This window comes from Hermetia illucens, chromosome 1 (assembly GCF_905115235.1).
Source record: "Hermetia illucens chromosome 1, iHerIll2.2.curated.20191125, whole genome shotgun sequence".
In the NCBI taxonomy this organism is placed as follows: Eukaryota; Metazoa; Arthropoda; class Insecta; order Diptera; family Stratiomyidae; genus Hermetia; species Hermetia illucens.
This window is the reverse complement of record NC_051849.1, coordinates 189,831,281-189,844,531: the sequence shown is the minus strand read 5'-3', so window position 1 is coordinate 189,844,531 and position 13,251 is coordinate 189,831,281. Positions and strand designations below refer to the sequence as shown.

General features: G+C 40.8%; 1 protein-coding gene across 1 annotated transcript in view; it reads left to right on the top strand.

Moving 5' to 3' along the window:
- The first annotated feature begins 384 nt into the window (after nt 1–384).
- LOC119658433 overlaps nt 385–13,251 on the top strand; it is a 42,583-nt gene continuing 29,716 nt past the window's right edge. Inside the window, exon 1 of the mRNA XM_038065836.1 lies at nt 385–552. Coding sequence (XP_037921764.1) covers nt 544–552 — 9 coding nt within the window. The 5' untranslated portion in view covers nt 385–543. The remainder of the gene's footprint in view (nt 553–13,251) is intronic.

Sequence of the window (13,251 nt, the reverse complement as noted above, 5' to 3'; positions counted from 1 at the left end):
GGCTTTGTCACAGTCCATTGGTGCATTTCATCATAAAAAATGCTTTCACTTGGTCCTACTCAAAAAACAATGCACGTAAATAATGAAACGTGCGTGGCCAAAATTTTAACGAGCTTAATTGCCAAAAACGCTGTGGCATTTATGACCGATAGTGTATCCATTTCATCTTAAGCTAAAGTGATAGTAATACTATGCAGTAAGTAATATTGAAGGCGGGACGCTGCTTCGATATAGGCGCACTATGAGTCAGTCGGGAGTCATGGAGCCGCCGCCGCCACCTTCAAACCATCCGAACAACTTAAAAGTTTCAAGAAAAATAAATACCGAAAAAAAAATCCGCCCCAAGATCCAGTTGAAGTCAACCAGATTGGATTTGAATTCGGCGATCTTTCAGTTGATTTTATAAATGCACCGTGAATGATCGAGACAAAGTTCAGTTGAAATTTGTTACTCGTACGTGAATCGTGATCCAATAAATTCACTCTCCAGTTAATTCGAATCGTTTTTGCAACGGTCGTCTTGCGTGTAATCTCGTCGGTTAAAATGATTTCGGTATGTTTGCTCCTAGTCAGTGATAGAGTTAAGATGTTTTAATTTGTTTATTTTAATTTTGTTTATAAATATGCATGTTGATTCCATAGTTTAATTTGTATGTTCCAAATTTATTGGATAAGTGAATCTATCCCTTCAACAAATCCATCGCTTCAAGGATACCAGGAATATCTAGGATAATTTCCCCGGATTTGACCGCACTCACATAAATAATGTGAAGTATCTGCGGAATCCATCTATTATTCTAATGTTACTACTGTTCCAATTCAATGCATTTGCAAATTAAATGAACGTTTGAAGCAATAGCACCCCTATGGATTCTTAAAAAGTTACCAGTTTCATCAATTAAGCCAACGCGGTCTTTTAATGGCAATTGACCCAAACAAACCAGATACATCAATTAGGCAAAAGGTGGTTTTCACAATTACTATTTGGTAACAATTAATTATGTTCTCAAAATCTATAATGGCATCAACAAGACAAAAAATTCCCCAATTCAAATTCAAATTTACATTATTACTTTGGGCAAAAACCAGTACCGTTTTTACATTTACAACTTAATTAGGTATGTCGGTACCATGTTGAGTGCGTCCAAAAAAATGCGTGCTATTCCAACTTTGTATTATAACTATTGTTTTCCGAAGGCGTTTTACATAGCAATGAAATTTTGTAACCAATAATGTGTGAAGACATTGCTTTCCTATACATAAACAGCAGTTTGTACTCTACTTAGTAACTTACTTTTATTCAGAAATGCATTTATGCGATACCAAAGAAGCACATGCACATTCTGATTTATGAGTTTCCGGCAAGGTGTTGCGTGATTTAATGAAAAGGTATGGTTCCACCTTTAGGGGCGAAAATATCTTAGGTGCAGTGTTATGAAGTATGTTATTCAGTCATTAGAAGTTTCTTGTAAAGTGGAGTGTGTAATCGTGTTTTTCTGTTCTTCCTAAAGATCGAGATTAGATACTTTAAATATCTACTTTTTCTGGTGAATTAACTAATTTTGTGAATGGCACTTTTGCATAATTATAAAACTCAGTTCGAAAATTTTTGTAAAGTGAAATGAGGCGTTGAACTTTCACAAAAACATGGTAAAAGCTCATGAAAAAATGCAATAATTAAGCATTACCCTTGAAGTTGCCTTAGTGTCGGAAGTGCAGATACAAAATTTATAATTTATAATCTTTACAGGACTGATTCCAACTCTCCTGTACAAGAAAATCTATCCTAAGTTTCCTTTCAATACAATTCAATTCAATGAAAGTTCACATATAGTGCTTAGTTTCGAATGATTTTCCAGCGATGAGTCCTTTTTCCATCCGAAACTTGGAATTGTTACCTTTTACCCAATATTCCAGCAAGGATGGATGTCCAATTAGTCCATCTCGATTCCTGTATTAATTGCTTCAATTGAATGATAGGAAAGTAAAGGAGTCAAATATAAAAAAGTACAATCCTATTCCTCCGTGTTTGTGACTATCAAAGGAATAATCTGAAGACATCACTATGATCCTTTTTTACTTTTTACTGTATGTTGCTATTGCTGGAAGTTCAGTAAATTTGATAATTTTCGATAAATTTTTAGAAACAACGTTTTCATATTTTTCGAACAAAAGTAGCCATGTCTGAGTCTAATTTGAATGCAAAACAACGTCGACAGTTGTTTGAGATACTTGGGGACATATTAACTGGAAGGCCGAAATAGCAGCGAATATATCAGTTATATATTGACATACATACGTTTGAAACGATGATAATTCTTATTGCTGACCATGCCCTGTCTTAGAAGTCAACGAATGGATCGTCAACGGGGCAACAACCAGTATCCGGTCGAGACCTGCCTTAATAAGGAACTCCAGACATCCCGGTTTTGCGCCGACGTCCACCAATTCGATATCCCTAAAAACTGTCTGGCGTCCTGACCTACGCCATCGTTCCATCTCACGCAAGGTGTGCCTCGTCTTCTTTTTCTACCATGGATCATCCTCTTCTTCATAGGATTCTTCTCTCGAACGCGGCCAAGAGTTCGTAATTTTTCTTGCTAAGAACCTCCGAGGAATACATGAGAACTGGCAAGATCATAGTCTTGTACAGTAAGAGCTTTGACCCTATGGAGAAACGTTTCGAACGAAACAGTTTTTGTAAGCTGAAATAGGCTCTTTTGGCTGCCAACGGATTTCATCATCGTAGCTGTTATCGGTTGTGATTTTCGGCCCTAGATAGGAGAAAGTCTCCTATCTTTATTCTTCCCGTTTGTCCAGTGTGGTTTGATGTTGTTGATTGGTTGGTTTTTGGTGCTCACGTTGCCACCATATACTTTCTCTTGCCTTCATTGATGTGCAGCCCAAGATCTCGCGCCAATCACCGCCTGCTCGATCTGGATGGCCTTCAGTTTGTACGTCTCTGATCTTTCTTCCCATGATGTCGATATTGTCAGCATAGGCCAGTAGTTGGGTGGACTTAAAGAGGATCGTACCCCTTGCATTTACCTCAGCATCACGGATCACTTTCTCGGGGGCCAGGGTAAAGAGGACGCATGATAGGGCATTCCCTTGTCTTAAACCGTTGTTGATGTCGAATGGTCTTGAGAATGATCCTGCTGCTTTTATGTGGCCTCGCACATTGGTCAGGGTCAGCCTCGTCAGTCTTATCAATTTCGTCGGGATACCGAATTCTCTCATGGCTGTGTACAGTTTTACCCTAACTATGCTATAATAGACGCCTTTAAAGTCGATGAAAAGATGGTGCAACTGGTATCCATATTCCAACAGATTTTCCATCGCTTGCCGCAGAGAGAAAATCTGATCTGTTGCTGATTTGCCTGGAGTGAAGCCTCTTTGGTATGGGCCAATGATGTTCTAGGCCTATGCGGCTATCCGGCCTAGTAAGATAGCGGAGAATATCTTATAGATGGTACTCAGCAACGTGATACCTCTATAATTAGGTAGGATAGATGGTCAATTAGTACATCTTGATTCCTGCAGTAATTTACTTAAATTGATCGAGATTGAACATAAAAACCTACAATAATATTCAGCTGACGATGTCGATAAAACCCTGTTCTGCCTTTTTTGTATGCTGTAGTTTAACAATATCTTTTTAAGTAAATTTAATAATTTGCCAATCTACTTTTTGAAATCCTATCTCACACTTGATAAGTGGCTCGTGCGTTTCTTTTTCCGTCGCATTTGTGGGAGATATTTGAGACATGCTGATTAGAAGGCCAAAGTAGCAGTGAATAGGTCACCCACATATTAACACATATTTGAAAGGATTGAAATTCTTATTACTGATCATGCCCTGCTACGGAAGCTTATGAATGGATCGCCTTAGAATTGCTGTAAACAATTGGATGCAGAGAATTGTGTTAGAAAATGTCTGCATCCATGTGATAGCCACTAGTGTCCTCGGATCAAGCATTATAATCTGCGAAGTGTCTTAAAAGCGAAACTAAGCATTTGGTGCTTTTGTATTTAAACCCCATTTTCTTGTGAATATCGACTATGTTGTATGCATCCCTTAGATAATTTTTCAGCTATGAACTTCATCTATTGTGAAAATTGGATCGGCGGATATCAGTACTTTACCTTTTCCTAAGGATTTGTAGGAAGCCAAATGTTATTCGTTTGATTAAAAAGCAATTGCGGTATTTTGCCTGCGTCATTTATTTCTCTAAAAAAACAAACATGAATCAATGATATATATGCCATTTGGTCCGATGACCTTTTGCAATCTTTCGGTGAGCTTCATAATTCCCCGACAGGTCCTTTCTTTATTGGCAGAAAACTGAAAAAGCTGCTGACTTACCACCTCATCTGAATATAGCGCTTGGTAATGTTAATATGCTAGGTGAGGCAGTAAATTCCATCCAAGCAATTATAATTATAATTTGATTTGAGAATTGAGGTCTGCCATCCACTTAATGGCATACCGGACCAGTTGGAAAGCAACATACTTTCTCAGTTGTGGTCCACGGAACTCTCATCCTTGGACAAGCACCCAAGTTGCAAAACATGTAACTTGCCGTTTCTGTCGGCCGGCTTAGGCTTGAATTTTGCAAGGCAAATTTGTCTTCATTATAATTTATACACATCTCGTGTTTTTGAATTAATATAAGGAAGCAAATGCCAACATGTGCCTACTTCGGGCACGCTGCTCCCAGGACAGAGGTGAGGCAGTGTCTAATGAGTTGCCTCTGCCCTGGACGAAACCACAAGTCATACAACAATAATTGCTTACAGGTCATCGAAAACTTATATAGTCCTGAATTTTCTTAATGGAACACAACTCCTCTGAGCGTTTCTAGACGAGAGATGCCCAATTGTTGACAATCTTCTGAATTAATTGTTACGATTAATGATAAAAGGTCAAAAAACATCACACCCTTCAAATTCCACGATACTGAGAGCATAACCTTTCATTGCTGGTGTTCTCCCTTTGAAGTCCCTGTTACAATTCTGTCGATATCAATCTAGGCAGGCCATCCTGATCACCATTTTTTCCATCTTTTTTCCATCCAATCGAAGATATGTTCACGCGCTTATAGTCGTGGGTTTGACAGTCTATTTTATTGTGAATTCTATGGGCAATGGGTAGACACTTGAAAGGTAAGATGTTTATACGCGAACGCTGAGGGATCCCATACTCCCAAGCTGGCTAGAGACATGAAAGCATGTGTCGACGAACACTCTGCAAATTTACACGGGCACTTGTCGTGCTTTTCACAACTGCAAAGGTGAATTTGATCAAGTCGTTTGACGATTCCTACTCATATTTATTTCATATAACGCACGTTTGCGAATGTCATTTCCCACTTTACTATATGAGGTATAGTCTTTATAGTTCACGAGAGGCAACTGCGCAGGTTCGATCTTTCAAAGACCCGACGAAATTTTATAAATAGAGATTTTTTTAAAAGATGGAAACCTTCAAAAATTTTGCGGTCAACCCCAGCACTTTGTGCGGCTTCGCTGTGGAACTGGCTGCTCCTTGAAAGTTTCGTCTCCATTTTCGGACATTTTTTCATTTATTATTGAAGGTTCATACACTAGACCCCTCTCACGATGGATCTCAGCCCCTGAAGATCTTTCACATTTGTCGGGCCCATTATGATTTACATTCATCGGATGGGAAACAAAATTAAAACAACAATTGCTTCGTAGATCATCATCATCATCAACGGCGCAGCAACAGGTATCCGGTCTAGGCCTGCCTTAATAAGGGACTCCAGACATCCCGGTTTTGCGCCGAGATCCACCAACAGATTTTGCAAGCTGAAATAGGCTCTGTTGGCTGCCAACAATGGTGCACGGATTTCATCATCGTAGCTCTGATCGGTTGTGATTTTCGGTTTGATGTTGTTGTTTGGTTGGTTTTTGCTGCTGACGTTAGCACTATATATTTTCTCTTGCCTTCATTAATGCGCAGCCCAAGATCTCGCGCCGCTTCCTCAATCTAGATGAAGGCAGTTTGAAGGTCTCGGGTCGTTCTTTCCATGATGTCGATATCGTCAGCATAGGCCAGTAGTTGGGTGGATTTCAAGGGGTTCGTAATCTTCGCATTTACCTCAACATCACGGATCACTTTTTCCAGGGCCAGGTTTAAGAGGACTCATGATAGGGTATCCCCCTGTCGTAAACCGTTGTTGATGTCGAATGGTCTTGAGAGTCATCCTGCTGCTTTTATCTGACCTCGCACATTGGTCAGGGTCAACCTAGTCAGTCTTATCAATTTCGCCGGGATACCGAATTCTCTCGTCGCCGTGTACAGTTTTACCCTGGCTATGCTATCATAGGCGGCTTTAAAGTCGATGGAAAGATGGTGCAACTGGTGTCCATATTCCAACAGTTTCTCCATCGCTTGCCGCAGAGAGAAAACCTGATCTGTTGCTGATTTGCCTTAGTGATGTAGTGATGGTACTCAGGAACATGATACCTCTATAATTGCTGCACTGTGTGATATCTCCCTTTTTATGTATGAGACAGATAATGCCTCGTTGCCAGTCGTCCGGCATTGATTTGCTGTCCCACATCTTGAGCACAAGTTGATGAATCACTTGGTGTAATTGGTCACCTCCATATTTAACCAATTCGGCTGTAATTCCGTCGGCTTCTTGCAACTTATGATTCTTAAGCCGATGAATTGCACGGACTGTTCCTCCTATATTTGGTGGTGGCAGTATTTGTCCGTCGTCTTTAGTTGGCGGGACCTCCAACTCGCCGATGTTTTGGTTTTTCAGTAGTTCATCAAACTCAAACTCAACCCATCGCTCCAATATGCCCATTCTTTCCCTATTTGTCTCGGCAGGATGAACATCGAGGTGTATAAGCCTTCATCCTGCTGACTGGTTGGTAAAACTTCCGTGCCTAGTGCGGTTGCTCCCTGTACTTTTCGAGTTCACAGATCTGTTGCATCTCCCAGGCTTCCTTTTTCCGTCTGTGAAGTCGCTTCTCCGCTCGCCGGAGTTCGTGATAAGTCTCCGCGCGTGTCCGCGTTCTTTAAGAATGCAACACTAGTCGGTATGCAACATTCTTCCGTTCTGTTGCTAACGTACATTCATCGTCCAACCAGCCATTCCGACTCTTTTTGCGGTCTTGGTGATGATTTGAATGCATGTCTTGGTCTGTTTTTCTCTTTCGCAAAATTTGCTTCCCTTATATGTTCGTTAAACCTCGTCTTTGTTAATCTTCTGGTTTGCCTTATATATGATTTTGCGCAATCGGTGCAGGTTACCTGATAGATTCCACTTTCCTCGTTGTCATCCGTGGCGTCCTTCCCGTTTCGTTATCGTGTCTTCAGATTATGTGATCTGCTAGTAGATATCCCTTCCATGTCGTATTTCCTTAGGAAATTTTTGGCCAGGTAGCTGATTTGGGAATGGATGATAGGTACCCGTGATTTTCTAGATTGTCCTGTTTGTATGAAGTATCGTGTCGTCAGATTATTTTTGCCAATTTTTTATGGATAATTCCTCCAATCGTACGATTCCGTAGCCTACAGAACGACGAAATCTATGAGCGATACCATGACCGTCTGGTTGTGTATAAAATCCGACTCAATAGGTTACGGTGGGCGGGTTACTTAATCCGTATGGATGAGGATGATCCAGCCCGGAAAGTCTATAAGGGCAATATCTATGGTAGAAAAAGAAGACGAGGCAAACCCTGCCTAAGATGGAGCGATGGCGTTGGTCAGGACGCCAGACAGCTTTTAGGGATATCGAATTGGTGGACCGCGGCACAAAACCGGGATGTCTGGAGTTCCTTATTAAGGCAGGCCTAGACCGGATACCGATTGTTGCGCCGTTGATGATGATGATGATTCCTTCAATCATCTTCCTGCTGAAATCGCTCTTTGCCGCAGTTTTAACAAGGTGGCGTTTCCGGTAATTGAAGCGTTCCTCTGATAAGGGTGTGGTTAGCATACGATGAGGCATTGCATTGTACGGTTCCACTCTGTAATGAAACTTACGAGAGTTAGATGGTCAAATGACCATCCTGAGTGTCGAAGATGACCTAGAGGGAGGAGCTGTCTCAAAATCTAAAAGAAATTGGTTAAGTGGACCGTGAAGGTCTGCCCGCAAATACAGAAGCTCCATCAAAGCACTCGGTTGACACGTTCTTGCTCGCCTCTGTGCTAGCCAGGCTCGGGAATGTGAGGGGGGTCTTTGAGTGTTTTGATCCCTCAGGTGTCATTATATAAAATCAACTATCTATACTGATGGGTGGGTCCGCACCGGATCTAAAAATAATCAAACAAACAAGGAAATTCCCGATGGTCTAACGAGTTAAAACAGAACGCAACCTAAATTTGAAAAATTAAAAAAAAAACGGCTTAACCGCCGGTGGAGCCATAAATCTCCCGACCTGAGTGCCGCGATGGAGGGGTGGAAGATCTACGACGGATCATAGCCTCAATCATTGATTCTTCTGCCTCAGTTTTTCAATGAGAGGATGTTCCTAAATGTCACTTCTTTAACCAACTCCCGCAAAACTCTCGGATGGCCAAAATGCAATCCCAACATCAAAAATTGTGTTAAACATGTGTGCAGAAAAGTCTCCACACACAGTGCATATTATCGAAGAAACAACCATCGAGTTGCTCCCCGTCGCAAAGAACTAAATAATAAAATAAGCAAATGGGATACAGATAATTCAAGCTTCCTCGTTTGAAGTCAGAGAATGAGGTGAAGATTAATTATTGAGGACGGAACGGCATAGCATATAGCCGACTACCTCCGTATTCCATCCAGGATTCATCTCACCCGTCACTTCGCCCTTACGAACAAGACAGAATATTTAGTTTTCTAAATTCTGAAACGAAGAGATAGTCACTTCACATAAAGGTAGGCAAGGACACTCTTCAGAAACTCGGACGGCAATACCTTTCAGCGTATAGCCTGAAAGGCCCGTAGGACCAGAGACTTCTGGAAGGTAATCACCTACGAGGCGTTAAGTCTCAAAGACAAACACAACAAATGACTAGCTCTTATGGAATTCTACCAAGGATAAAGCAGGAAACTCTACTCCCCGCCTTCAAAAACGGGACAAATTGTACCAACTGGTCCTCCAGGTTGGGAGTTGGGTAGGGCTGACAACCCTACATGGAACACAAATTGTTACGAAGCCACAACCGGAACCTCGGACTGGACGGATAACACAGCAACGAAGTCGACAACGATAACGGAATAACGATTTTCTCATGGAATGTGCACTCCCTGTACAGAGATGGAGCTGCTGAGCATCTAGCCGATACCCTGTCCCAATATAGGGCTGATATAACAGCGTTTCCAGGGGTTTCCTGGAGAAGAGCCACTACACCATATATTATAGCGGTCATCCAGTAAACCATGTGCTCGGAGTAAGTTCCTTAGTCAGCGAAAAAATGAAACCTGCTGTTATCGGCTTTGAAAACACAAGCGAACGGCTATGCACTCTGCGTTTGCGAGGCAAATTCAGAAATATAAACCTCATTAACGTTCACGCCCCTACAGAGGAGACTGCAGAGTCGAAGAAGGATACCTTCTACGCGGCAGTAGAACGAACCCTCGAAGCCTGTCCCATATATGATATCCGAATCATACTTGGGGATTTTAACAGCCAAGTAGGGATGAAGCCCGTATTCAGGCGATACGCTGGCTCCTACAGCTTACATCAAAATACAAACGATAACGGACTGCGGATTATTCAATTAGCAGTGTCACACGAAGTAGTTGTTGGAAGTATCTGGTTTGCGCGGAAAGCGGTCCACAAACATACGTGGGCCTCTCCAGACGGGACCACTTTCAACCAAATTGACCACGTGTTGATCGAACGCCGCCACCTCTCAGCCTTGATGAATGTCAGAACGTATAAGGGGGCCAATATAGACTCGGATCACTATCTCGTTGGTATGGTGCTCCGAGCTCGAATAACAACACCACCCAGAATCCCCTCTGACAATCAGATGAGAGTTAACACAGCCATCTACAACACAATCCTCTGTAACATCTATAAGAGTGGATCCTGCAATAACCGCAGTCAACAGGGGACCTGGAGATGAAGCATCAACAAATGCTCTTCACAATCACCGGAAGAACGTTATCATTGATACGACCACAAACAAACTTGGCCCCAGCCTCAAAAAGAGTTGAAACGGCTGGTTTGACGATGAATGTAAGCTAGCAACGGAACGGAAGAATGCTGCATACCGAGTAATGTTGCATTCTCAAAGAACGCGGGCACGCCCGGTGATTTATCACGAACTCCGGCGAGAGGAGAAGCGACTTCACAGATGGAAAAAGGACGCGAGGGAGAACCAACAGATCTGTGAAATCGAAAAGTACGGGGAGCAACCGCACCAAGCGCAACAAGTCAGCATGATGAACCCTTATACACCTCGATGCTCATCCTGCCGAAACAAAGGGGGAAATCTGATTTCCGACAGAATGAGCATTTTGGAGCGATGGGTTAAGTACTTTGATGAACTACTGAACAACCAGAACATCAGCGATTTGGAAGTCCCGCCAACTGAAGACGGCGGACAAATACTGCCACCACCAAGTATCGAAGAAACAGTCCGTGCAATTTTTCGGCTTAAAAATCATAAGTAAGGAATTACAGCCGAATTGGTTAAATATGGAGGCAACCAATTACATAAAGTCGTTCATCAACTTGTTCTCAAGGAGTGGGACAGCAAATCAATGCCTGACGACTGGCACCGCGGCATTATCTGTCTCATACATAAAAAGGGAAATATCACACAGTCCAGCAATTATAGAGTTGCTGAGTACCATCTATAAGATATTCTCCTCTATCTTGTTAGGATAGCCCAGAACATCATTGGCCCATACCAAAGAGACTTCACTCTAGGCAAATCAGTAACAGATCAGATTTTCTCGCTCCGGCAAAGGATGGAAAGACTGTTGGAATATGGGTATCAGTTGGACCATCTATTCATCGACTTTAAAGCCGCCTATGATCGCATAGCCAGGGTAAAACTGTACACGGCCGGAATTCGGTATCTCGACGAAATTGATAACACTGACTAGGTTGACCCTGACCAATGTGCGAGACCAGATAAAAGCAGCAGAATCATTCTCAAGACCATTCGACATCAACACCGGTCTAAGACAAGGGGATGCCCTATCATGCATCCTCTTAAACCTGGCCCTGGAGAAAGTGATCCGTGATACTGAGGTAAATGCGAGGCGTAAGATCCTCTTGAAGTCCACCTAACTACTGGCCTATGCTGACGATATCGACATCATGGGAAGAATGACCCGAGACGTACAATCCTCCGAAGAATTTCTGCCCCCCTACATGGCCCATTATGTCTGAAGCGCTGAGCTTCCGGTTTCCTGACTTGTTTATCTTTCGGGGTGAAATTTGGGCCTTTGTATACCCTGCCGGGTGTTCCATAGAATGCGAACATACTTGGATAGAATCTTTTTTGGTTTCACAAATTATCATAGGTGTCGAACTATAGTAGTAAAATATCTTATTAACTCATGTATCTTCTCCACGCTTTAAATTTCCCCGGAAAATTTGAAAGTGATTTTCATCACAATGGTCACTGCTTAAAATGGTTCTTTCTGAAGAGCTACCTGCTTAATGCTTTGGATGGTAAATGAAGTTGCGATACCCTGCTCAATGGAAAAATTGCAAAACCGATACAGATGACCCTCTAAATCTCATCCTTGTAGAATCATTAACAAAGCTTTCATATGTATAAACAAAAATGTAAATTAACTGGACTCACCTTGAGTCATACTCGTATTTTTTAGAGTATCTGCCATTCATTCCTTTGGGGGGACTATCCAATGTTGAATAGAACGAAATATTTTGTCACTTTTTCGTGCATTATGAAGTCAGTCTATCAAATTTCGTGACAGCCAGGTAGGGAACAAAAGTTGCAAAATACAAAAAGTTCGATGTACCTGGCACAACAAATCTAATTTTGTATTTTCTAAAAAGATCAATGCCATCTACTAATCCACCTTTAAATGTCCAGAAAAAACGCATTTGTTGCAAAAATGTATGTATGTATAATATATCATAATGAAACATTCTGCCTAAGTAATTAAATCAATCTTGAAAAGATAATCGCAGGAGAATCCATTTCCGCTCGAAATTGCAATCAGTTTAGTTTGATTCAACAATGTGATAATTTATTTGCATAAAAATTAGATTAAATTAACCATTGATGATACGGAAGTAGAGTAAGCGCTAAACGCTAGAAAAATGCTGGCATTTAAATAGATAATTTACGATTTTATAAACGAAATATAATCAATGCGTTTCGCGAACAGTTAATTTTATTGGCGTTCACACATATCTTTCCGTTTAAATCTACATTTTAAATTTTGGTTTCATCCTAATAACCCCAGAATGTAAACAATTTTTTTTTCGATGCATGCACTTTATAATGCTTTCAAATCCAATGATATACGCCGTGCATATGTATTTCTGGTTTATTTGCTTCATTTCTTTGGTTTTGTTGAAGGTTTTTCTCTTTAAATTTTCAAGGAAAATTCATATTTGCAGGAAATCTTCGATCAAAAGTTGACTTTGTCTGTTCGCAGATTTTAACAAAAAATACAGATACATCTGAGTTAAATTTTCCTTGATGCTTTTTGCATGTACAATGCAGTCAGGTTACACTTCGGTGGTTTCGAAAGTTAATTTACGAACATTATTCATGCCCAAAAAAGTATTGGTTTTAAACGAATAAATGTGTAAATGTATGTATAACTTTTGCATAAATTTTCATTCAGATTCGAGGCTTGATAAGGAGCATTAGTCGTGAGTATTATTAAACATGCATTCGCTTTCAAATGGCTGCAGTTTCCATTTGCCTTGCAACCAACACTTCGTTATTTCATATTATTTTTAGCCAATTGGGATTGAGATTTAATTAGACAAATTCGTACCAATTCAAATTTCTTCTAATATTTATTCAAAATTATTTAAGAAATATTGCATATCAATTGCTGATTATATAATGTTTTATGCATACATAAATTTTCATAGAATGTTTCGTAGGTAGTATAAATGCAGATCAAGGTTGTAATATTTAGTGGAAACCTGCTGATAATGTGGATATTTATTTTTTTTTTCGCCATTCAATCCATGTATAACATACATATCAATGGAGTATAGAAAAGGTATTGGGTTCCCACATGCTAGCGTAACAAATTGAATGATTGTTCGGATT